This window comes from Tiliqua scincoides, chromosome 1 (genome assembly GCF_035046505.1).
Source record: "Tiliqua scincoides isolate rTilSci1 chromosome 1, rTilSci1.hap2, whole genome shotgun sequence".
Lineage (NCBI taxonomy): Eukaryota > Metazoa > Chordata > Lepidosauria > Squamata > Scincidae > Tiliqua > Tiliqua scincoides.
Window position 1 is genome coordinate 196,670,243 of NC_089821.1, and position 27,326 is coordinate 196,697,568.

The 27,326-nt window shown below is 44.3% G+C and overlaps 1 protein-coding gene across 2 annotated transcripts in view; it reads right to left on the reverse strand.

The window, feature by feature from the left end:
• The window catches only part of LAMA4 (laminin subunit alpha 4), a 107,259-nt gene extending 80,866 nt beyond the window's left edge, over positions 1-26,393 (reverse strand). The window contains exons 1-2 of one of the 2 annotated variants that reach the window (XM_066613560.1): positions 25,884-26,393; positions 5,128-5,229 (exon numbers count right to left, since the gene is read on the reverse strand). In XM_066613560.1, the coding sequence (XP_066469657.1) occupies positions 5,128-5,229; positions 25,884-26,084 (303 nt within the window). In that variant the 5' untranslated portion in view covers positions 26,085-26,393. The remainder of the gene's footprint in view (positions 1-5,127; positions 5,230-25,883) is intronic. The other variant, XM_066613568.1, reaches the window with a different exon arrangement.
• Positions 26,394-27,326: the final 933 nt, after the last annotated feature.

Genomic DNA, 27,326 nt, shown 5'->3' on the forward strand with positions numbered 1-27,326 from the left:
TACTAGCCGTAAAGCCATACAGCATAAAGTGCTAACCATATAGCAGTCAGCACTGCTGAGATGCTGGCAGAATGGTCTGAGACTTCTCACCAATGCCATCAGATCTGACGCTGCCTGCTGCCAAAGATAGGGTGGTAGGGAAGGTAGGAAGGGTGGCAGGACATCGGAATGGGTGAGAATGAAACAAGGTGCCTACAGGGGCAGTGGGCTGGATCTAGAAAGGGGCAGTGTGGTGGCAGTGGCAGCCGCCAAATCCTAAACCCCTTCCTGGTTCCAACCCAATGGTGCAGGTCCACGTGGATCTGCACCAGCTATTTAGCTAGCCCAGGTCTGAGTAGTCCCCCCCTGCACTATAGAGGCTCCCCCCAGTAAGGGAATGATTGTTCTCTTACCCAGAGGAGCCCCACAACTGCCTCCCCCACAGGATGCAGCAGTAACTATTTCAGAGCTGTTGCATTGGTAGGGGAGGGAAAACAATAGGATTGGGCTCTGAGGCCCAATCCACCCTTCCTGGGAGTAAGCTCCATTGACTATAATGTGACTTCTAAGTAGATAAGCATAGGTTTGGGCTCTAAGAACACAATCCTAACCCCTTATGTCAGTGCTTTCCAGCACTGACATAAGGGCAATGCAGCTCCAAGGAAAGGGAACAAACATTATCGTACTTTGAGGAGGCCTCCGTGAGTGACACCCAACTGCAGGATGCAGCACATGTCCCATTGGCACCGCTATGCCAGTGCTGGAAAGCACCGACTTAAGGGGTTAGGATTGCGCCCTATGTTTCTTAAGCTCAAATAACCTGGCACTACTACTGTTTGGGACTAGATCTGCAGTAGTCCCAATACTCTGTATCAACTGGTATTTTAAAAATAAAGAGTTTATTACAAATACTGAACATGCCACTTTCTTTAAAGGGAAGACAGTCCGCAGTGGTTGTCTTGAACTTCCCCAGCACAGAAATAAGAGGGAAACTGTGTGCTTTAAAGTAATGAAAATAAATGAGAAAAGATAAAAAAAGAAAAAAGCTTTCCCTCCACTATGCAAAAATTCCACCATGACACATTTATAAATCATGAGTGATCATTTATCTTTTCCTGCTACGATAAACTATTTTTCATTTCTGCCTAAGTCCGCCCAATCATTTCATGAATCCTGTTCCTACTTCAGCTACAGCCAGTGACAAAAACCTATTGCCATAAAAGAGTGCAGAGTCACCTTCTTGGAGGTGCTCATTTCACAGCTGAGATGTATTAGTAGTGAAACATATCAAGAATAATTTCTCCTTGTGGGAGACAGCCTGTTTTTACTGAATATAAATTGAATGCCTATGACTAACTAACTATGGACTAACAGGGTTTCACTATAGACTGCCACATAAATGCCGACTGTGATTGAGAGCCAGTGTTGCATGGTAGTTCGTGTTTTGGACTTAGACTGGGGAGACTTAGATTCACATCCCCCACTTGGCCATGAAACTCATTGGAAGATCTTGGATCTGCTACCATATCTCAGCCTAATCTATCATACCTGGTTGTAGTGAGCAAAGGAGAGGAAGAATCATGTTCTCACTGGAGGACAGAAGGGAATCCCATGTACTAAATAAATTAAGTAAAGAGATCAGAACTTTAATCTTAAATTCCACAGCCACTACTCAGAAAGCCCATTTCAATACTTGCAAGGGGAAAAAATGAGTAGTGAATTCATATGATGTACATCATATGATGTACATCATGCACAATAAAACCTGATGCATTCCAAGACTAAATACTCCTCTGCAAATTACTATTTTCAGTTCGTATAAATACAATCCTATACATGTTTACTCAGAAATAAGGCCCACTGATTTCAATGGGACTTACTCTTAGGTAAGTGTGTATGGGATTGCAGCCTGTATTTTTTTAAATTAATTTTACAATTAACAGGTCTCTTTGAAGAAACTGGAATACTTTAAAAAGCCAGAAAAGAAATCTAGTGACTACTCTGTGCCTAGATATCAAATGCCTTCAGCTTTTGTTGACTCTAGAACTTTGTTGTGCTCTAGAGTCAGATTTAAGAGTGAATCACTTGATCCTTTTACATCCTGCAGATGAATTACAAATAAAGTAATTACAAGTACAGTAATTTTGCATCCTGCAGACAAATTACAAATACATCCTGGGTCTGACAGCCCAATCCTGTGTTTCCCAGTGTCCAGGGTTGCAGTGGCACAGAAATGGCTACCGCTGCATCCCATGGGGCTGGGAAGCAGCACTGAGGCTATTTGGGATAATGGAGCTTATGCTCCCTTGCCCCATGTAATACTAGGAGTTACACGGGGGACCCAATGTTAGGAAGTCTCAATGGGTCTCCTTGGACCTGCACCCGCTATTGAGTGGGTGCAGATTTGAGGAGACCCATGTTGGGTCTCCCAGGCTGGGAGGGGGTTAGGATATGGCAGCAGGGCCTGCCACCATCTCTGCTCCTCCTGCCCCGCTCCCCCCGCCGTGCCTTCCCCTGCCCTCCCCCCACCCCAGAATGCCTCCCTCCTGCCCCGACTTATAATAATAATAAAAACTTTATTTTTATCCCGCCCTTCTCCCAAAAAGGGACCCAGGGCGGCTTACCGTTCTGCTGCCCAGGTCTTTCTTGCCCAGAGCATCGGGCGGCAGTCCTGCATCCTCTACCCAAAGCTGGCTCAGCGTGGGCTTGCACTGAGCCAGCACTAGTGCCAGACCAGTGCAAAGTGTTTCAGGCATGCCTTACGGCACATTTTCAAAACTGAATGCCGGTGCCGGGCCAGCACGGGCCGTATAAGATCAGGCCCTGACTCAGTTGATTAATTGGTTTGTTTTTTTGTAGATGAAGGAATCTGGATCTCTATAGCACTCATTAAAGCAGATAAGTGGCTTAGAACATGCTGACTACTTTCTTTGCTGCAATATCTAATATCCCATGAAATAAAAATAGATTGATCAATAGTTGAGTTTTAATTAAGCTAACATTTGATGCATGTAGCAATTTTATAGTTGCACAAAGAAGTCAAAATGCTCCGTTGGGAATTATTACTTGTCCACAGGTACATAAAAACATGGTGATGTATCAGCTATGTTCAACCAATAATCTTAAAACTTTTATGAGCTGAATTTTCCATTTAAAGTTACAAGGAATTATTAGAAATTGAAATGCATCAATGAAATGGAAATTAATGCAACATAGTACAGTATATAGTATCTAAGGGCCCAATGCTATGCCAGGGCAGCACCAATTGCCAGCATGCTGCCCCAGCAACCACTGTTGTGCAAGTACTGTAAGGCATGTTGGCACTGGTGGGCATGGCCCACACTGCTGGTGCAGAGGCCAGAGCCAGTTGGTGCTGGGCCTCAGTGCCAGGAAGACACAGTGAGGGAGCTCTGGCCTGTAAGTGTTCCCGCCGGCTGGAGGTGAGGCTTTTTGGGATGGGGGGAGAACTGGGCGGAGGGAGGTTGGACTAAAAGAAGAATCAGGCCTGGGAGGGGGACAGAGTCTGCCGTCGAATCCTATCCCCTCCCGAGACTGAAAGGGTTAAATAGAAGCAGCTGCGGACCTCCGCAGCCCTGGCAAACCTCGGTGATGGCGCCCCCCTGTGGGCTATTGCCACCCCCCTGTGCAGATATCCGCCCCCCCCACTCACCAGAAACTCACGAAGGCTTGTGCGACCGCAGCCCACATCGGAGAAACCTCTGTGAGGTTCCCCAGCGCTATAAAATGCGCTTCTGGCAAACTGGAAGCACAGTTTCTGCCACCGTCGGGAGAGGCTTCTGCGGGGTCCTCATGGCTGGCACCTGGGGCATTTGGGGCATCAAACCCTATGGCAGGCACACAACTGAATAGAGAGCGCAGCTCCGAGGAGACCCATTGCTATCTGTGGAGCTTGACATGGGAGCTTGACAACTGTTCCCTTATCCTGAGGAGATTCCTGTGGCTGCCCTGGCCAGTGGCAGCAATTTAGGCGCCATTGTACTTCTGGGTGCTGGAGCACCATAGGATTTGGCTGCTAAAGCTTTGTTTACGGAATGTTAGGTGTTGGTTTGCTTTATGGTGACTAATGATTTCTACCAATGTAGCTGGGTATCATAATCCTAAAGCTGCCTGTATGGAAGTGAACAAGCCCTTCTGGCTATCTGAGTAGCCAGTGTTGCCCCTGCCTTAGCCTTGCTATCCCATGGAGGATGGACATAGAAGGGGGGACTATCTAAGTATTAACAGGTTCCCAGAACCCACATGGATGCCAAAAATCATGTTAAAGAAAATCCATTTAAAAAACAGTGTCCCTTTGCTCAGTGATTTAAAAACAGACTTGATGACCTTTGTAGCGCAAGACAGAGGCATCAGGCAATCTTTCCAGATGCTGCTTAGAAAGGCTTCACTCTGAGGCAGTGACCCCTCCTTTCACTCAGAGTGAGGAAGTGATAATCACTTGCATTCTTTCACGTGCTCAGGGGGAAGGGAGGAGTTGCTTGCCTTGGAGTGAAGCTAGTCTAAGCACCTGGAGAGAAAATGATTGATGGATTGTATGCCAGCTGCCCTCTCCCACATTAACAACACTATTGTTAAATGACTTTTTCCTTTTAATTTAATGGACACTTATCATTATGTTGAGATAAAACTGTGGTTGAAAATCCATGGATAATCAGGTTATACCTGTACTTGGTCAATATGGAAGCTACCCTGAATTTAGTTCTTGTGGATTTAAATGAAATTGACTTTTGTTCATACATATTTGACTTTTAAAATATTTGTTCAGTTCCCTGGAATACTAAAAATGGCCCTTTGAGACTTTTCCAAAGCTCCTTGAGTCCCTCAGTTGTGATGAGTGCAGAGGTGGCACCTTCTGATCCATGAACACTCTACCTATTCTAGCTCTGATACTGATCTATGATGGCTCGTTCACACATGCACATCACCACAAGCATGCATGATGATGATCTGGTGTGTAGGAAAACCTAAGGCTGCTCTACTCAACCCAGTTCCTAATGCAGCAGAGAAGAGGTGGGAAGAGGTGGGAAGGAGAGCCTATTAATGATTTGACTTTTTTCACCAGATACCATTCATGGATACTTATGAAGAAAAACACAGCCACAGATTTACAAACAGCCAAAGACTACCTACCAGACAAACTCCAGTTCCATCAAGGCACTTGTATGCATTGTTGTTACAATTACAAGGCTGGCATTCTCCTGAAAAAGTTCGGAAAAAGCCTTCTTGGCATCTCTGCAAGAAAAGCACAACACAAAACATTTAGTGTGCATACAAACAGAGCAGCAATTTCCAACCTTTTTCATCTCACAGCACACTGACAATGTGCTAAAATAGTCAAGACATCCCATCAGATTTTTGATTATTGACAAGGCCCACCATGCTGCCAGTTTGGGGGGCTCACATCCCCAATTGTCCTACTAATAAATTACCCTCCCCCAAAGTCCTGTAGCACACCTGCAGACGATTCGCGGCACACCAATGTGCCCTGGGTGAACTTTGCTGACATTGAGTATCTACAGCTTTTAAGTCTCTTTCAAAACCACTTTGCATTCCTTTGGTTGTACAGAGATGGGGGGGGGAGAGGGATGGCTGAGATGGTAGTGAGAAAATGAAAGATGTGCTAGAGATGAGATGGATGAGAATGTAGTACACAAGATGGGAGGAAACCATATTATCTTATTCTGACTAGATAGCATTCTGACTACTAGATAGCTTCTATTTTGACTAGATAGATATTCTCTCATTCTGACTAGATTAGGTGGTAGGTCAGGAGAAAGAACTATGCGCAATTTATCAGCCACTATTGGCACCACCAGAGCATACAGTACTTGATCGTTTTGTTTCTTCCTTTGTTGGGACAATAAAGTGATGTTCTATCAAATGTTTACAGTAATAAAATGACGCATCAGCAGAGCATCTGGCTAATTGAATGAGCTGAGTGATTTAATGTTCCTCCGTGCATAAAATAATTGATTGGAGCGTGCATGCAATTCTGGAACACAATTGGCTTGGCAAGTTGCACTTGGTCTCCCTGATGCTTGAACTGTAAAACCACCTCTCTGCGTATTGGCCTTTGTCTGAACTTTGAAAACTGTTGGTGGGCTGAAATACGGAGCCCACATTTCAATGGTTTCTTTGGGATTAAAGCATTTATTGGCTAATGGAGGTCAGCTCAAGTCCACAGGGCAATATTTTTTCCAGTACAGAGATGAGAAGGCTAGTTTCGCCATTGTTTTACTAATCGCTATGAACTCTTAAAACCCAGAAACATCTTTTATGCTGTTTTGACACCTGCATTTTGTATTCTAAAAAACAAAACATCTGTGGCTCCAAAATTCCAAAGCCATAATTGTTGTCTTCCTTTACAAAGTTTGCTGTACTTAGACAATGAATGGGATTGCTTCCTTTTCCCCTTTAATTTCTTTATCTTGCACAAGCCATCTTTGACTTTGATGGCATAGTGTGAAGCTGAGAACGGACAGACAACAAAACATGATACGCAGATGAAAGGAAGTGTCATGGTCACAGATGCAATGCCAACTTCAACATCAACCAGGAAATGGGAATTGAGAAATATGTACAGTGTACACTGTAACCCTGCAGTGTAACCCTGCAGTGTCATGCAGTTCTCCATTCCCCAGAGAGGCTGCATTTCACATCCATAGCTCACATTTTTGTATGACTACGGGTGAGGGGGGTGCATTGATTGAATCTTCAATCTGTCCCCCCCAAGTGTCCTTCAGCTTCTCATTCTGCTACTGAATTTCCAAAATATCTAGCTTAAGAAGACTGAATCATACAGGGCTGTTTTAAACTTGAGTATATGGAAGATCCAATTGGTGTGTGAATAGTATGTAGAAAACAGCTTTTTATATCTTGAGCTGGGAAGACGAATGCAGTAGGCAAGATACAACAAGTTGTTTGTCATAGTTTCTGTTACCAAGCATGCTTCTAAGACAGGTGTAAATGTGCACCTGGGGGGATCTATTACATGGGCAGGGATCAAGTGCAGTGGCCAATGGAAGAACTCAGTGGAATGGCATGAAAGGAGGAGGAAGGAAAGGGTAAAGGTGCAACAATAGATCACATTTATTGTGCAGATAATAAATGGGGAAGGAGGCCAATAATAATATGTATTGCAATATACATTCATCAACACACACAGCACTCACATAAAGGAAGAAAAAGAAAGAGGCACTAAGATTGTCACCAGTTTGACTGCACATAAGACACAGAAGACTGAGGAGGGGGGAATTTGGAGCCAATAGTCAGGGTTACCTTGGCTGATTCCGAGGAGAGAAGCAAGTCAAGGGAGCCAAGATTGCTTTCGTGAGGAAAGGGGGTTCCTGAGAGGCAGGTGCTGGGGTGGCAACTTATGAAGGGGAAAATGGCTCAGTGGGCACTGGAGCTGCTGTTTGTGGTAGTGCTCGGGAGTGCAATGGGAGCAGGAAAGGAGGGAGGGAAATTGGGATAGGAAGAGAGCTGCCTGGTCCCTGTTTTGGGTGCCAGTTGGCATGGTGGTTCTAGGACAGCAGATGGTGTGTGTGTGTATGTGTGTGTGTGTGTGTGTGTGTGTGTGGGGGGTGCTTGACACAGTACCAACAGCCACCAAGCAGCTCGCAAGCAGGTCCACAGCAAGCAGCAGACACGAAGGACCCAACTTTTTATACCCTCAGTTCCCATAGGGAAGCACAGAGGCCATTGTGAGGTGAACTAATCAAGGACCTTTCTTTTTTGCCTGCCTTATCCCTGCTGGTTTACCCATGGCTCGAGATGGGTACGTTTATTGTTTTGCAACCTGCAGAAGGTGCAGCAGTGAACTTTTGGCATGCTCTGGAGACTGTGGGCCTCCATTAATATGCAGCTCTTGATTAGATACGGCCATTGACTTGGTGAGAGAAGCTAGGTTTGGGAACCCTCCTTTTCTGTGGTCGATTACTTTGTTTGCTCCGCATCAGGAAGCTCCCAAATGTGGCTTTTGTTTACAGGTTCAAATTTGCTTTGCAAGCAAGGTCCAGCCAGTTACACACTTTCCAGCAGAAATGAAAAACAGCCAAGGCCTCTCCTAAGTCAGCCAGATAGAATGGTGTGTGTGTTGTGTGTGTGTGTGTGTGTGTGTGTGTTTGCTCTGACATACTACAGATTTGGCCTTCTTTGAGGCCTACAGTACTTGAAGCATCTTGTCATTTGTCCAATTCATGTGCCAGGAGACAAACCTGGGTCATGCTTTCCTGGCATGTACCCAGCACTACATACATCTGCAGACAAACACGACACGTATCAATATAGAGAACTTTGCCTCGATTTTCACTTTCCCTATTCTGCCTCCCCTTTCTTCCTCCTCTCCCCCCTTTCCCTCTTTACCAGCACCCTCTAAGAATAAACTTTTGAGAAACAAATTGAAAACCTGCTATAACTATAAGGATACAGCACAGCTATTACTCATATGACTCAGTTCAATTCAACTGAGTGGGAGTGCCTAATGTGGAATTTGTTGCCATTTTCTTACTATGTATTTTCCTTTCTCTGATAGTTTTCTCTCACTTTTTAAAGACATTTCTGTTTCAGCAGGTGTTTGTCTTGCCTTCTGCTTGATATATGTTGTAATCCCTTTAGGTTTCTTGATTTAGTTCTGCTGTTGTTTTAATTTTTATTGTTTTGATATTATGTTAAAGTAATACTTGTTTTGATTTTAAATGTTGCGAGATGCTTTGAGTGCTCCTTTCTGGAAAAGAAAGGCAGGGTAGAAATCCCAAGATAAATAAAATAGCCTGGATTGTTTTGCAAACTACTTCAAGATTACACTTAGGGATGTAAAGAAGCAACTTTGTGTTACAGGGATCATAAGTGTCATCCTGCAGTGTTGTCTGCAAAAAGTGACTTCACACATTACCAAAAGTGCTGAAAAATGAATGCATGATTGACTTTTGTTTTTCATGCTTTTAAAACATAGGAAGGCAAGCTTGCACTTTTCCACTGTGGAAAAATGCCAAGATGTGCACCATTTTAGAACCTGTGTATCTGTCTACAGCAGAGACGAACATGCTCACTCCTTGTATGTTGTATGGCAGTTTTTCTCAAACGCAAGCGAATTTCAGGTGGGTCCCCATTCATTTCAATATTTTATTTTTAATACGTATATTAGACTTGATGCTACCATGGTATGTGACTGCATTTGGGGAAATGTTACAGACCTGTACTTTAACAATCTACCATGTATGTATGATAGTAAATGGAATTTACCCCTGGCTAAGTGTGTGTGGCCTATGATTGTTAAAAATTTTCGTGCTTGATGATGTCACTTCTGGTCATGACATCACTTCCACTGGGTCATGACAGAATCTCATACTAAAAAGTGGGTCCCGGCGCTAAATGTGTGAGAACCACTGTTGTATGGGAAGTTCAACACAGTTCCACCTTACTGAAGTTCCCACAAATGTTTGCAGGAAGGTTCTTTGATACTGAGGTGTTTGAGCAATACTGTGTTTTATTTTATTCAACCAAAATAAAAATAGTAACCACTCAAACTATTTGCACATGCCTGAGTGCCTCGTCAAAAGCACACTCTTGCTCCAGTGAATGAGAAACAGCTTTTAAGGTTGGCACTTTTTATATTTACTGGTTCTGTGAAATGCCTCACATACTTTCAGCTTCTAAAAATAAGCATGATTTTTAAGTTCTTTTGGAGGAATCACCACAATAGAATCATGCAATGCTCAGAATAATGATCAAAATGGGGGGAGGGATTTTTCCAAATGTACAATACTGTGCAAATGCCTCAATTGGTACAGTGGGTGAAAAACAATTCTGAGATAAGAGTTCAGTGCAAGACGGACAGTGTCAGGAACTGATGACAATTTCCTAGTTTGATCATTTGATCAAGTTGGGGTTTTACTCCTATCAGAAAACTCAGTATGAATGAGCTCGAGGAGCCTCTATGTGCCAATTCCACACAAGCAGCAGTTCTCCCAGTGGGATCCCAGAGCTCTAAATGACTGAAGACACTCAAAGAAAGAAGGTGAAACAGCTGCTTCCTATTTTGCTGGAAACAGAAGGTTCTGCGTGATGGAAAGAAAAGCCCTCACTCCTTGGAAAATGAGTTTATCTACTTTTATGGTAATATAACTTGTTATAAACTCTTTCTTTGGTTCTTTCAAACAAAATCGTATGCCAAGCACATTTCCTCCCTAAAGGCACTTGAAAACAGGATTCTTCCTCCCCCCTCACCTTTTTGTTCTGTGAAAAAGACTTTGAATCTCGGCTGTTACATTGCTACATACACTATGAGACGAGCTGCTTAGCTTATGGTAGAATCCACATGATTCTTAGTTCTCATTTAAACAATCAAATCAGGCCTCTTCCAGCCATCAAGGCTACCCCCTGGCAAACGGAAGCAGAGGAACTTTGCAGTGATCCCAGTGCCTCCAACATTTTATTAATGCAGACAATTGAAAATGAAAATATTAGAGTAGCCCCAAAGTGCTAGCCTGAACTCCTGAAAACATACAGCTCCAATGTGGTACTTGAGTTCAGAGGTTAAGTATATGCTCCATGTGCAAAACGCCCAGGCTCAGGCCCTGTCATCTCCAGGTAAGGCTGGGATAGTCTCCTGACTGAACCTGTGGACTGTTGTCATAATAGGCAATACTGAGCTAGATTAACTAACAGTTTGACCTGGTTTAACAGCTTCATATGACCTGGTTTAACAGCTTCATATGTTCAGTGTGGGAAGGTTGCGGCTACAGAATATCAAACTGTGTTACCAATAGAACAGAAATTAAAGGCCCAGTCCTATCTGGGCTGGGCAATAGAGGCATGCCTCTTCTGCTGGCGCTGACTGTCATAAAGCAGTCAGCGCCAGTCATAAAAGGTGCTCTGGCAGCATGCTCAGTAGTGCGCTGCCAGGATGCAGGTGGGAAAGCCAGGGCCTTTGCGCTGCCAGCAGATCCAGAGTCACCTGCTGCCAAAGGTAAGGTGGTGGGGGAGGCAGGAGGGCTGGGAGGAGGGTTGAATGGGGTAGGAGAGGATGAAACAGTGCATTGACGAGGTGGAGGAGGGCAAGGTGGTGAGAGAAGTGGGGGTGGGCAAATTGGGTCTGGGAAGGATAAGCAGTGATGATTGCCAAATCCTAATCCCCTTCCCAGACCTGATCTAGCAGCGTGGGTCCACGCAGACCTGCACCAGCTATTGAGCTAGCACAGGTCTAAATAGTCCATCCCCCCCTCACTCCATGGAGATGTTCCCCTGGAGAAGGAAACAGTTGTTCCCTTACTTAGAGGAGACCTCCACAGCAGCCCTTGCTGTAGGATGCAGCGGTCAACATTTTGGTGCTGCTGCATTGGGGGGGGGGGGAAGAATAGGAGTGCTGCTGCATTGGGGGGGGGGGAAGAATAGGATTGGGCTCTAACATTCAGTGGATTATTGATATACAGTATTGACTAGGAAACAAGAGATGCCTGTACTTATCTACCTGATGGCAAGCAATGCAATCTGGATTCTGGTCAGTTACACTCGATTACAAATTTAATTAGGCCTTTGCAACTACCAAAGTTCCACTGAAAGTACATAGATTTTGATGGACTTATCTTTGGAGTCTGTTTGCCATTCACCAAAGACTCAATATCCACTGCTCAGTCTATTCCTCTCTCACTATGGCTTAGTTCAATGCATTGCACCTGATTGCACTACATAAATGTCATCCGAACATCTGATGATAATCAGATATATTAAGTTCCATATCAAGTTTACACAGTTCTTAGAATGGGTCAAGGTCATCAAAATCAAGGCATGCACCATGGTAGTGTTCACCTTTCCCTCAAAATGCAATGGAGTACTTCTGGTGTTTGTTTCTTAGCATCTATTTGCCTTAGCCATCCCAATTTGCAAAGGGGATTTCCATGTTATTCACAATGATTCCCTGTTCCTCATCCCATACCACAATAATCAGGCAGTCCTCTGTTCTTTGGTCCAGCACACAACATCTGGCCAACGAATCCCAGGGCAATATGATTTGTGGATATGGTTGTTTTGACATAATTTGTTACCACAGCATCTGAATTGCCCTGGAATGAGACTAGTAGGCACAAAACATGTGTGGAGGGGACTCATCCCACATAGATGCAATAGTCACAGAACTTTAAAATGTACACAATTACACAACATCAGTGAGTGGCAAGCCATGCACAAAATGCTATTCAGGGCAGCATGTGAGGTCTCTGTGACTATGACACCCTGCCCTCAACCGATTTCCTCTTGAAGGCATCCCATTGCACTTCCCTCACATTGTTTCTTTGAAAGTACCTTAAAGAGCCTTCTTTACCCTTGCTAATGTTAAAAGCAGTTTAGACCATGTGCTGGTGCATCACGATAGTCAGTTCTTCATTTTTTTCATTTTTTCATTCTGCTAATTTATGGCGCAAATCCTAACCAACTTTCGAGCATTGACTTAGCCGCAATGCAGCCCCAAGGTAAGGTAACAAACATGCCCTTACCTTGAGGAGGCCCCCTTGACTGCCTCCTCACTGCAAGATGCAGTGCATGCCACAATGGCACAGCTATGTCAGTGCTGGAAAGTTGATTAGGATTGCGCCCTTAGGAACTTTGGCACCAATTAGCATTCTTTGCACAGGTCCACAGGAATACGTAATTGCCACCATTTTGACTAAAGTCTTTCTTCACACCTGGCTGATATGCATTGTCATGGCTTCCCCTGAACTATTCTCTAACTGGCCTTTTCCAAACCGTAAAAAATAGGGCATGACCACAATATTCCCAAATGTATGGCTTGATGACTGCAACATCTCTGGTGCTTCAGTGCTTTGTATCTCATTCCAGAATACAGACTATCTGGCTTCGTTTGCAAGACTCATCCATTTTGAAACCACTACTCATGTCATTTAGTCAGCTTTGACAAAGAGAACTTTAGTGACACCAATTTTTTCATGACAAACACAAGAATGAACAAGACCAAACAAGAATGAATTGACTGCATCACTTATCTACTGGAAGAAAAGCAGGGGTACATCAATCTCATCTGTATCATCAACAATATCTTCTGTTCAGTTGGTTATGGAGTTTGTGGCACCCGACACCTGTCTACATAGCCAGAACCTCAAAACCTTTAAGACCACAGATGGCCTGAAGTTGTGATTACATTGCCAGATTTAAGATAATAGGGCTGTTAGCAAAACTCTATGTCCCTTCACTGAGAAGATGCTGGTGCAGGTGTCATAGTATTTTCAGTCTAAATTAATGAACTCCACTGATGTGCCCAATTCAGCAAATGTAAAAAAAAATGCTGATGGAGTATTAACCCAAAGCTATTTGTGAAATGGAGCCAAACCACCATAGTTCATATACAAAGCCTTTGGTAAAAGACTTTCTGCATGTAGCATCTCTTGAGCAATATGAATCCCTTGTGCTGCATAACCACTGCCTGTGAGCCCAATCCTGAGCTCGCACTACCAGCACTTTGCTGGTGAGTGTCATAAACGTGAGTGTCATAAACGTGACACTCACGTGAGTGAGTGTCATAAACGTGCTGTAAAGCACATTTACGGCCCTCAGTACCGGTCCAGTGCCGGTGCTAGCTCAGTGCCAGCCTGGACTGCTGGGTAGCAGAGAGGTGAGTGGAGGTGTGGGAGGAACAAATTGAGGGCAGGGAGAGGGTGGAGATGTGCCAGGAGAGGGAGCAGGGCGGGACCAGTGGAGCGAAGCTCCACCAGATCCTGAGCCTCCATGTCTGCTTCACCACCCAACACGAGGGCTCTTGATTCTATGGTGACCCAAAGGTTGCCATAGAATTAAGCACCCCTATTGCGGGGCTACTTTCCTTACCCAGGGGAAGGGGACAAACGTCCTCCACTGAGGAGCCGGTGATGGCTGCCCAGTTGCGCTCAGGATGCCATGACAGCCATTTTCGGCGCCTTGCACTCCAGGCAGCTCAGGATTGGGTTGCCGCCCTCTCATGGATGCTAGGCCATTTCACAGCTCAACCAGCTTTGGCACAGTAACAGCAGTTCGAAATCCCAAATAATGCACTGTGTTCAACACTGTAGATTTGCAAGACTCACAGTTCAATCCTGAGCTGCCTGGAGCGGCCAGGCTCGGCGGCACCGTAAAGGGCTGCCGCCAAATCCGGTGCCTTCCATGCTACTGTGGGAGGCTCCTCGGGGGAAGGGGACGTTCATCCCCTTCCCCCGAGTAATGTAAACAGCCCTGCAATGGGGCTACTCACTTTACTGCCGACCGAAAGGTCAGCGGTAGAGTAAAGGCGCTAGTGTAGGGTGCGCAGCCCTCCATAAGCACCCTGGTTCCTGCGGAGCTCAGCTCTGCAGGTCCTCCTCCCGCCCGCCCCCTGGCATGCCTTCCACCCACCCCTCAGCACGCCTCCTCCCTGCCAGCCTCCCGCCTCCCTGGAATGCCTCCTCCACGCCCCTGCCCCGCCTGCCGTTCCGCAGCTCTGCGGTCTGGGAAACCGCCGAGCTGCGGAAGCTGGGTGACCGCCCCGTGCTAGCCCAGCACTGGCCGGCGCTGGGCTAGCACCGGCGGGAGCCCAGTGTTGAGCCCGGCGAACGTGCCTTATGGCATGTTTGCAACTGTGGTCAGTGGCACGGAGCTGTGCCACCGACCACAGGATTGGGCTCTCCGTTATTCTGAAGACTGATGGAAAATATATTGCAAATGGTAAGAACTGAAATTACTATTCCCAACAGGTCTGTTATTTCTTCATTCTGTGGCTTGACTTTTAAGAACCCTGATGCTTCTCCCCCTTCCCGTTAGAAAGAACAAGCGATGCGTAGATATCTGCCTGTAGATATTCTGCATTCAGTGGCCCCTTTCTGTGTCTGCTCTTCTTGCGTCATGCATACATCCAACCTGTCTTGCACTCACTTTCCTTAGTTCATCTCCATGCATTGCACTCTCCACTCCTTATCCAGGGCTTAGCTTTCTCTCCACTGATTTTCTCTTGGGCTAGGCAACTTGTGTAATGAATGAGTATTCCATCAGCAGAAGGCCCACTGTGTCAGAGCAGCAGAGAGGGGGAGCACTGGGGCAGGGATTGGGACTCTAGGAAGTATGTTGGGGAGGGGGCAATTATTGACGGCAAAGTTGCTGCTGATATCCTGTGCCTAAAGGTGTGATTTTTCTGTGATAAAATCAAAACACGTAACACTTCTTTCTGCCTTTCTCATTTTTGTAAAACAAACAACCCCCCCCCCCAAATTTGTGAAGAAATAAAACACCCCTACATTTTGGTCACTGTAGGCTGGCTGGGCTGGACTAGGGAGTGTGTGCATGGGTAATAACTCAGGCTGCATCTGCTGACACTATTCCACATATATTACCTATCTAATACACTTTTAAAGTGATTATAATTTATGCAAATGTGCCTGTGGAATAAAAACCATAGCTTTCTGCAATTTTCCTCCTTGGGGAAAAATGAAATCCGTGAAAAAATAAAAACTTTAAGAACACCTCTATCTATGCCCCTTGTCTAGCCTCGCCACACCCTCTTGGGGCCACTCAGACTTGTGCCAGCCAAAGAACTAGTGCAGGTTCAAGTAGGAAAGTATGAATTTCATTTACTTGAAATGAATTTCATGGGACTTGTTCTCAAGTAGTGTACATATGATTGCAGTCAGCACTGGCCTTATGAAACAGGAGAACAAAACCTTTTGCCCAGTTCCTGTGTAGTCTTATTTGGGCACTAAAAACAAAAGCTGCATGCTGTTATTCATTCATAGACCAGTAAACCCAAAAAAATGGTCAGAGACAAAAGAATTGCTGAAAGATCTGAATTAAAGATTATCTCAAATAACTGCCTACATCAGTCTCAAGTCCATTCAAGGGAGAAAGTCAAACTGATTGTGAGTCATGCTTATATGGTATTCTTCTCTCACTGTGCTTTTAAGTACTTCTACCAGACTTCATACCCTTTGAATAATAACATGTTTATTTCTGTGGTTATGGAATCTTGTTAATAATTATGTGTCCCAGTTTCCATTGCAACGGATTTAAACGATTTGCTCTTCTGCTCTCAGAGGTCCAATTCCCAATGACCTCAAGTGCATTGAAGCGCCTTAGGCCTACAACCCCTACAAAAGAACAGACAACAGGATGTGCCCCTCGAGCAATGACTAATTCTTCAACCATGGCAGTGATGTGGCTTGTGTGAAACAGCACAGTTCTATGCTTGTCTGCTCAAAAGTTTAATGGTCTTCAGTGGAGCCTCCTCTCTGGAAAGTGTGCATAGAATTGCAGTCATACTGTTTTCTATGTGTTGTGAACTGTTCACTTTTTTACAGTCCTATTTCTTCCTGCTCACATTTATTATTTGTAGGTTACCTTTCAGTCCTGTCTCAATATAGGGTGCAATCCTAACCCACTTTCCAGCACCAATATAAGGGCAATGCAGCTCTGAGGTAAGGGAACAAACATTCCCTTACTTTGAGGAGACCTCCATGAATGCCACTCAACTGCAGGATGCAGCACACATCTCATTGACACAGCTATGCCAGCACTGGAAAGTTGGTTAGGATTTGGGCCATAGTCTGTTTTCCTTGGGATTTTGAAAAATATTTTCCTTGTTGACAAAAATAATATGCCATTTAATTTTTATTGTTGCAGACACAATGAAATACTGTTGATGACAGGCTCATCACAGGGGAGGCTCTTTTTCCCTTTGGAAAGTTTTTATTATTAGGATTATTGTTAATTTTAGCCCCTTATGAGATTACATTACATTATGAGACTCTTTTCCATCAGAGTAGGTGCCTTGTCATATTCTACATTGTTGTTGTTTTTTTGTAGCTGAAGTATGGAGCACACAAATATTGGTAAAGAAAAATATGGATTAAACTTCTAGGGCCAGGGCGTTGAGAGAACTTATGAAAGCTTGACACTCCCTCTCAGAAGCTTGTTGTGTCATTCTCCCTGCAAATTCCCATCACCCCACACTTTTCTGGCTTTCTTCTTCAATGAGAACAGTAATCTACTCAATGGAATGTACTCTTGAATCCTTCCCCACTGGAGGATGAAAAAGACACATCCCAGCATTAGGGAAAATAAACGTTTTGGTCAACTCAGAGACTGTTAACACAAGACTCTTGAATAGCATTATTCTTTTTTTAAAAAATTGTCTTTATATGGTCCCTACAGTGGTCACATGTGTGGGGCTTCCATAAAAGGTTCCCCTGAACGTCTCTACTGCTTGGGATCATGGGGAGTGCAGAACAGTACATGGGCTGATTTTATTCAAATTGATTAATCTATGAAGCTGGCCTGTATCTAAGACTGAAATCCTATCCACCCTTACCTGCGAATAAGCCCCGTAGATAGAGGTTTTTGAAAACAGTGCTATATACCTTACTCAGAAGTAAACCCACTGTGTTCAGTAAGACTTAGGCTGTAATCCTATCTTATTCACCAGAAACAAACACCTCTGCCCATAGAATATGGTGGTACTTACTTCTGAGTAAACATGCAGAAGATTGCACAGTAAGTAAAATATCTTACGGCACAACCTTAAGCTTGAGTTATACCAGTGCAGCAACTGCTTCACCAGCCTAGGGTGTTCCAAGAGAGCTGTGAAATGCTCTGTGACACCTGGAGAGTAAGCAGTGCCAGCAGGAAGGCCTGTGCTGCCCCGTAGGTGCTGCGTTTATAAGCCTGACAGAGAGGTAAGCATCTGCCAAGTGGTGAAGGGGCTGTGGGAGGCCGGGGAGGGGTGTAACGGTGCAGGGGAGGGCAGAGATAGGAACAGATTGGGCGCAGAAGGGACGGCATTGGCAGTGCTAGTGCACGCAGTATCCTTTTCCTACTCCTGGGCCTTGAAAGCCCAGCATGGGGCTTTTTGGACTTTGCCAGCCATTTGGCAAGGGCAGATCTGAGTAGCCCAGTTGTGCAGGCTGGGGCTTTACTCAGGGTAAGAGGCAAATGTCCCCTTTCTTCAAGTAGACCTCCAGCCTTCTCCTTCCTATGCTGGATACAGCATGGGCGAAGTGGCTGGTTAGGACTGGACTGCCAGACCTGCAATCCAAAATAATTTACTAGGGAGTAAGCCTCATTGAACACAGTGTGACTTACCACTGAGTGAACACATATGGGATTGTGCTGCAAATACAATAATCTTGATTATGAAATGTGCCACAATACTTGAATGGTGGTGAGGAAAGGGGAGGGGGAACTTGTGCTTTTTGAAAACAACAACAACAAAAAGGCAGGATGTCTGGTCTTATTGTAGTCAAGTCTAGTTCCACATAATTTTTTTCTTTTAGTTCCACCTGATTTTGAACATCTCTCATGTTGCATATGCTTCCACCAGATTACTCTTTCCCTGCCCAAATGCCCTGCTTCCATGTAAAACAAAATACTGCTCAGCAACAGAGTCTGATTCAGAGATGGGGTTGGTTCCAGTATAAACATCTCTCAGTTAGGCATTCTCCATAAAAGTGCACACTCATATTTTCCATATACAGTGGGACAGACAAAGCCTTAGCTTAAAAGGCATTCTTTCCCACAAAGGAAAATAAAACAGAGTTGCTGCCTGCAAATTTTCTTGGATATAAATCACTTGTGGTTTCAGAACTAGATTTTGTAATCATAAAAAATGTAGTGCACTGCAATGTCCCCTCTTCTTGGATGATCTTTCTTGCCATTGTTTTTGATACAATATATGCCTTCTTTATTGCTCTTGGTTTAAAAAATGAAAGATGATAATGTATAAATTTCTCCACTTTCCAGATGTTGTTCAACTCGAATATGTACTATGGGCTTTATTCTTCATATTGGTTCATAGGACATTAGGTATAAAACAACAGGCAGTTTGCATTTAATTCCTACGTTCCTAAGATGGACACAGTTCCTAAGATGTACAGGAACCCGTACAGGGTTCCGGACTTAGGGAAATTTGACCAGTTTGGCCAAATTGGGTCCCCTGGGGACCCCCACTGGGGTGGCAAGCAGAACACCCACAACTGGCACCATACTCCGTAACTTCCATGTCAAATCTTCTGAATCTTCTATGTCAAAGTGTAGCGAGGAGAGCATGGTGAACAGAGCGTTGCCGCTAGACAATCCTCCCTCCTGCTCACCCCTAGGTCCGATTGATCAGTTTAATGTGGACTGCAGAGATTTCATGCAGAAATTTCTCTGCAGTCTAGTATCATAATACATAATACAAACCATGGTTTGCACAAGGCTGAGCAACTAGGATCTGCTGAAGCTCATTTGAAAACCACAGTTTGTATTTAGTGATTTTCTTTTGCCTGAATGTGACAACCCATCATTGGGAGCATTGCATTATCTCAAGACAGCTATTGTAGCATGGAAATGGCAGTAAATTTATGAAGCTGAGTCCTGAGCGGATGGGCAACATAAGCAGTCAAACAACTCCAATACATGGTGGCATGTCTGGAAGCTCAAATCATGGCTTGGGTTCTTAACTATGGCTTTGACTAGTGGCGTATAAATGCCCCTGGGGGAACCTGGAAGCATGATGTCATGTCAGCAGAATCATTTCTGGTTTTTCCCAGAAGAGAAGGTAATGGCTTCGCAGTGTGCCTGCTGCCCCCTTCCTTCTCCTCTGGAGGTAAATGTTGAACATATCCTGATTCAAAAAAGAACTCAGTTATATATCCAAATGCTTATGATTAGATTTTGAGAGTTAAGAGATGATACAGCAATTGCCTTTATTGCTTCTAGAGCACCAGTTACTTTACAGCAGTGTGTTCTACAATGGAACTGTAACAAATAATAGTGATGTTTCAGTCAGATTCTTGGGCCAAATAATTTCATTTGCTGCCCAGTTTCCCATGATTTAAGAGCTGGCTGCTTGTATTCTGGCAGCTGATTTCCATTAAAACTTTGATGTAGATCATAAGTTGCAGTTTCAAATCTCTGTAGAATAACTTGGTTTCCACTTGAAGAAATTACTGCAGTGCTAGCAATCAATGGAATGTCCATTCAGCAAATTAACCTGAAATACCTACCAGGTTTTGACTGTAACCATTAAGGACAAATGACTAACATAGTACCTGTGGGGTATAGGGGTTCCTGAGGACCTTATCCTATGCCTATGCTTATGGCCCATAGTGACCTGTTAGGAAAATCTTAAGGGCTGAGTCTGACCTTATGAGGACATATTTCCAACCCTGTTCTTCTCTTGCAATGGTAACACTGGCCAAGGGAAGTTTGCAGGGAACAACTGGCAGGTGGTTGGAAAGCACCTTCAACCAATCATGCAAAACTAGAAGTAAGCCTCGTTAGGAGCAAATGGCGTGGGAGGCGTTTGGTGGGGAGAATCACTTGACAGGTGTAGAAGAGATAAGCATCTGCTCCCAGCTCCTGATCTCTCAGATAGATATCCCCTATCTTTGATTCTGCTATTATCTCAGCAAATGTGAGCTTGGAACTATGCATCTGCTAAGACCTCTAACATCCCTTGGTACATATGCTTCTTTTAGTGAGAGATGGTTCAAAGGTTCAGCATGGTCAAGTCAGGGAAAGGTGCAAAAGAGGGCAACCAAAATGATCAGAGGGCTGGACACCTTTTTGATGAGATAAGGTATGAGTATTCAGGAGCTCTTTTGGTTAGAAAAGAGAAAATTAAGGGCAGATATGATTGAGACATATAAAATTATGTGTTAAATGGAGAGGAGATAAATTTCTCTCTTTTACAATAGCAGAATTGGGGTCATTCATTGAAACTGATCGATGGGAGATTTAAGATGGACAAAAGGAGGTCCTTCTCTCATACATAATTTGTTTGTGGAATTCATTGCCCCATGGTGTGATGGCCACTAGCTTGGATGTCTTAAAAGAGAATTGGATAAATTCATAGTTACATGAATGGGTGCTCGTCACTATTGCAATGTGCTATCTTCAGATCCACTGGCCATAGGCCTCTGAATACTGTTACAGGAGAGAAGCAGTGGGAGAGAAGCCTGCCTTTCTCTCCTGCTTATAGGCTTTCCAGAGGCAGTTGGTGGGCCACTATGGAAAACAGGATGCTGGACTGGGTGGGCCATTGTGTTGCTGTGTTCAGTATGTATGGGGCAGCCCAACCCTAATGATCTCCCAATGTGGCAGTACAGTAGCACCACTGTGGCTTATGCTGTATTCTGGTAGGGAGTCTTGGCATGTTGAAGCTTCCCTGGAGTAAGGGAACATTTGTTACCTTACCCTGGGGTAAGCCCCAGCAGCCACCATGTCAACTCAGACCTGCGCATTCCACCAGCATAAAAAGCCAATAGGATTGGGCTGTGTTGTGTATATAAAGTATAGTGAGACATAAATACTTACAAAACTTTTGTATTTTTCTAACCAGATAGAATCTCAGATTAATCCATAGTTAGATCTATAGTTAATTTTACAGTAGTTCAGCTAATTACTGCTGAAGACTTCAGCACTACAACAGTATATTTCAGATTACAGCGAAAGGTTCCCCTTCTCTGGTGAAAGGAACTTCTACTGCAGGTCTTTTCAAGCTGGGGTGTCGCAACGCCCCAGCCAGAAAGCCCTGGCCACTTTCCCCTTAAGGGGCGGGGACAGGGAGGCAGTGACGCAATCCCCAGGATCGCATCGCTAAGGGGGCTGCAGGGACTGGGATGCACTCACCAGTCCCTGTAGCAGCCTGTTGGGGGTACATGAGTTTCTCAGGGCTCCCCACAGCTTAAAAAGTGAAAGCGCAGTGATTGTGCTCTACCTCTGGTTTTCCTCCACTCCCGCAAGAACTTACTGAGGTTCCAACTCTCCCTGAGAGTTTGGAAACCGCTGTTCTACTGGAAAAAGGAATCTTCCTTTGACAGAATTAGTTTCCTCTAGAGCCTAGAGAAAAAACTCCTTCAAGCATAGGATGATTCCTTCTGCCAGAAGAAGTTTCTTCTGCTGAACAACATGAGCCTTTGGATCCAACCATATAATAATTTTTTTTTACACATTTTTGTCTGTCTCCAACCCTTTCACTAATAACTATCACCTAAACAACAACAACAACAGAGAGAGAGAGAGAGAGAGAGAGAGAGAGAGTAGTTAATATTCTCCTTTGTGATGTGTGATGACCTCCTTTGTCACTAACTTTTCTACAGGTTTTCTTCTTTCCTGGAAGGTCTCATACTGTAATACTGTATCTTCAGCATACTGAAAGAACAGCATGTCTTAGCTAACAAAATTATATGAGGCTTTTAGAATTCCATGCCAGATATTTCAAAATAATCCTGTTTCCAACATGGCTTGCCTACATCCAAAGAATCCGTAGGAAAAATTCTACCCAGCGTTCATGTGACATGATGAAATGCCATAATTATTTGTGCATGTTTCCAGCATATATTCCCTACTATATAATGCTGTGTTATCCTAGTGGTTTTTCAGACACTGTAGATCACCTCAGAGTGCTCTGGGTACTGATTATGTGGTTCTCATGAAATCATCCTTTATAAAATCTGGCACTGCCGAGCATGACGAACACTCTATGTCTGTTTAGGAGTGTGAGAGGCCCAAGTCAATATTTGGACTAAGAAAGGAATCAAGAAAGATAGTACAGGGAGGCTCATTCAGCTTTCTAAGTGAAAAAAATAAATATGCAAATAAAACGGCTTGCCTCTCTATGTATAAAGAAAGCCAGGTTTTGTTTTGCTTTTCTTTTTTTCCTGGGTCTTGAATAGTTTGGCAGCCCAAGTTAATCAATTTGGTGGCCTACACAAAGCCTACTGAACTGACCAGGTGGCTGCAAAGTTGGGTTACATCAAATTCAAGATTAGCACCTCCTGTTGAAATTTTTATTCAATGAAGAATGATACAAAATTGGTGAGAAGACAGCAGAGGCCAGGAGCATTCTTGGGGATAACCTCTCTAAGGGGCAAGCCACTTAAGGTTTCCCTTTCTCATCATTGCTGAACAATTCAGCAGAGAGCCGTGTTCCTGCCTGTCAGATTCTTGTGGCTCATGCGAGAGTGGACATTCATTTGCCCCTTGCTAGTGGTCCCACCAAAAACATTTGATAAGCATGCTGTGCCCTATACAAGCTGAAGATAGAACCAGTCCATCCATGAGGACAACTGAAGTGGTTGCCTCAGGCAGCAAATTGGAGAGGGGACCTCTCTCTGCCTCCTTGCCTTCACTTCACTTCCTTCTCCTTCCACTCCTGGAAAAGGAAGAGAGGGGCAGAGAGGAAGAGGGAATGTGAAGGGCAGGGGAGTGCTGAGCTAAAACACTGGAGAGTGGGAGGAGCAGAGGCTGGCACGTCAGTGGGTAAGGTAGCATCAGTAGCATTTCACATGCAGCCTCAGGTGTGAGAAGGTCTTGGGCCTGCCCTTGCTGTAGTGTTGCAGCACCTGCATTGTTCAAACTGTTCCTCCTCAATTGCTGCTTAGCACATACCTGCCAACATTTTACAGCTGAAAACAGTGATATGTTGCACCTCCCAGGACTCCAGCACTGACTGGAGGTAAGTGAAGAACCCCCTCCTGTCCCCAGCAGCAGCATGATCCTGGGGACCACGTTGTTGCCTTCCCCCCCCTGCCTCTTAAAGGGAGTCGTGACCCACCAGTTTGGGAACCACTGCTGTACTGATCTGAAAGCCAAGACCGCAATTCTAATGTGTTTGTGAGCCAGTGTAGCCATCCCTGCATCAGCTCAGAGCATTGCAAATGTGCTTTATAGCACATTTGTGACTACCTGTGAGCCAGTTGTGCTGGCTCAGAGGCTTGCACTTGCCCACCAGCACTGCATCCAAGAACTGTGCCAGCTGGAGCAGGTAGGCTCATGCCTTCACCCCTCAGTGAAGGGGTGTGGGGCGGGGGGGGGGGAGGTGGGAAGGGAGCATGTTGGGGCAGGGGCAGGGCAGAACAGGGGGTGGATTGGGCCCAGGAAGCCTCCTCTCTTGTATCCTACCCCCCTTCCTGGCTGTCCTGGCATTACACAGCACTTCCCAGATTTGTGCCAGCTAAATAGTTGCCATGGATCTGAGAAGCTCTACAGGGTATGCCCATAGGGCAGAAAAATATCTCCTTGCTCCAAGGAGACCTCTAGCCACCTCAGCCATATTCTGAAAGAAGTTTTGAATAATTGTTCAAGGCTGGTTCAGTATTGAGCTCAACACCTGAGAACACATCGATCAGACATCTTGACTGTAGAAGGATGAAAGAATGACAACATGTTTGAGTCAAGGAAAACATTCTGGCTCCAATCAAGTCTTGTCTGTTGTCTGAAACAATTTTAAAAACCGCCATGCATTAATGTGCTGAGTGTAGTAGTACGAATGACTGCAGTGTGTCATTACTCTGATATTCAAGTTGCCGCTAATCTCTTCTCCTTTCCTAGGTTTATTGCCAAGGCACATACTCCTTTCCTTTCCCATGACCTTGTGTGTCTTCATTGGCCTCCCACACTGAATCACCTGCAGAGGAGATATTACTTTTCTCCCTCCTCACACAAAACTTGTGTGCTTCCCCCCTTCTGATATACTTTTTTTGTTAAATGTATAATTCAGCTCAGTGACAACTGACCCTAAATAAACCAATCTCAATTATCCAGGATGCCAAGAAAACATATCAAAAGAAACCCTTCAGTATTTTCCTGGTTTTCTATGCCACTAATGTATTCTTTTATGTCAATTTGGGAGCTTACTCTGGGTTTCTTTGCAGGTGCTTCCTCAGCAAACTGTTTCCTAGGGCTGTTGCTCTTTGTACAACATGTGTGGAAATCAACCTGTTAAACTCAGTGAAAGTTACTTCCAAGTAGAGAAATATAAGATTAGACTCTACACATCAGATTTTATGGAGATTTAATGCAGGAGATAGAGGTTGAGATCTTTCAGCCCATGGCAGGCACATAAGTACCAGTGAAATTGACAAGATTTATAATAGCCACTTCTCACACAGGAATCCTCAGGCAAGTCACACCCATATCTAAAAACACAGGTCCTGATCCATACCCCTGGCTGTTTTGTCCTGTGCATACAGAATTCCTGCAGCATTCTCAATTCAGACTGGTGGAGTGCAGTCCTGCATATGCATCATTTTGAATGTGCAGAGTGCTCCTTTCCCCATAGAATTGAAATGGACCATGCCTTTGCAGTTGGGAGACTTTCAGGTGCATAAAAGGAGCCCTCATGTCTCCAAGAGATTGCTGGATAAGGGATAAGGTGATCTTTCAGGAATGCCTTATAAAATATTGACTGGAGAGGAACTAGTGGGTGTGCTGAGAATCAAGAAATGTTTCATCATACTTGTCTTTCTAATAAGTGCATAAACTCTTTTTTTGGCATTATAATATTAGAAAGGCAAGTAACTTGCAAGATAGAAGGCCTTGACAAGCAGACATAGCTTGAAACAGAGCTGCAGTACCATGATTTCACCCTGAAATGAATGGGACATACTTGATACATGACCAGTTGGGTGCATCATTACAGTCCAAACCACTAAAATACATCACAGATGTTGCACACACGTACACACGCAGCCCAAAATGTCAATGCAAAATTTAAGCTGCCTCTGTCTAAACCTTGCCAGAAATAATGAGACCTAGAAATGCCTTTAGAATGGTAGCAAGTTACTGTTGAAAAAAAGTGAACTGAGATGTATCTGGTGAAACAGTGTCCTGAGGTCACAGGCCTGTTTTGTTGTTCGTGCAAGGCATCCAAGCCAGAGAACATGACTTTGTAATACCGTTGTCTGTTCAAAGCAACCAGCAGGATATATATACTTTAGAAAGGAAAAACAGAGAGCATATGAACTCGTCTTACTTGAAATGCCTTCAAATCCTCCAAATTCCACCCTCCCAGTTTAAAACATCCAGTGGATTACATTCATTTTAAACATACAGAGACATTTTTAAAAAGTGTAAAAGAAGAAGAGAAAGGTCAAGAGACAGAAGGGTTACTGTACCTCAGGTAAAGACAACCAGCTTCCCAAAGTTACAGATTGTGGCTGAACTCTGATAAGAGAGTCTTCTTGACTGCCGACTGCTGAGCTCCCTTCAATGTCAAAATGAAAAACGTTGTCCTCTGTTGAAGCAGAGCTTAAGGCGGAATATCCCAGGAAGAACAATATAGGAAAATGCAAAGGCCAGGCCAAGATCAAAGCCATCTTCTCCCCTTACATCCAGCAGTGATCTTGCAGCTCCTCAGTACTTATTTTTGCTCCTGCTTTAATCGCTCCCCCCCCCCCCGGTTTTGTGGCGCCTCAGTTATTCTAACTTCCAGATGTGGCACTCCTACCAGGCAGTTTTTAAGTAAATCCTGATTGAAGGAGTGCCGTTGCTTTCCCTCTCACTTGCTTTCTGTGCCTGTAGCTCCTCTTTCTCCCCAGAGGCTCCAGCTGAATAGCATACAGATGGGCAGTGCTTAAGCAGAGAGTGTCAAAATGTGGATTGTATTCCAGGAAAGCACCATGAGCTGAGCTGCCACCTTATCTTCACTTTGTCAGGATACAGGCAGACTCTGTATTCAAGGCTCTGGCTTCCTTCAAGGGTCATTATCGTCTCTCTCTCTCTCTCTCTCTCTCTCTCTCTCTCTCTCTCTCTCTCTCTGCTTCACATTGCCATTTGGAAAGCACTCACTCAAACTTTGCTGTTCACTCAAATAAAAGCCAAAACACCCCCACCCCACAAAAGCCTTAATAAGGAACTTTATGAGACAGTAAATGATCATAAGGATTATTCACACCTTAAGTTACAGAAAATACTGTATTAAAATAAAAGTCAGGTCCAGGAGAATAGTAGGGAGAAGAGATTCTCGGTATGCTGCATGTCAACAGGAGTCAAAATATTTATTCTTTGCACCAGAAATTAGGTTCACTAAGAATCCTGTGACACCACTTCATGGAAAAATCTGCAGCTCAACTCACTGAATTAGCCTCCCCAGTCCCCCTTGGCCCCACCTCTCATTATCATGCCTGTTCATAAAAAAGACTATCGTTCAGCACAGTTTTGGAAAGTGACTTCATTACGCAAACCCATGAACTTTTATTTACAAAGACCATCTTGTTTTCCTCTTCAAGAGATGCTTTGTAAGAGTTCTTAAACAAGGCTTTCACTGTATAGCAGCTTTCCAAATATACCCGTTGGAGTAGACCCTGTAGTTTCAAGTGCAAGTTCCTTGCAAATTCTGATGTCTGCATAAGTGGGTACTGTTTAAAAGGCTCCCGAGCAGGGTTGCAACTACTTCTTTAAAAAGACACCAGTGCTTGCTCGGATCTTCCCCCTACTCTTTCTTTGCTCCAAAACGCTTTCATTTCCCCAAATGGCTTTGTGGACTGTGACAACCAGGTGTCCTCTCTCATCCCCTAACTCAGTGGTTCCCAAACTGTATGTGTGGGACCCACCAGTGG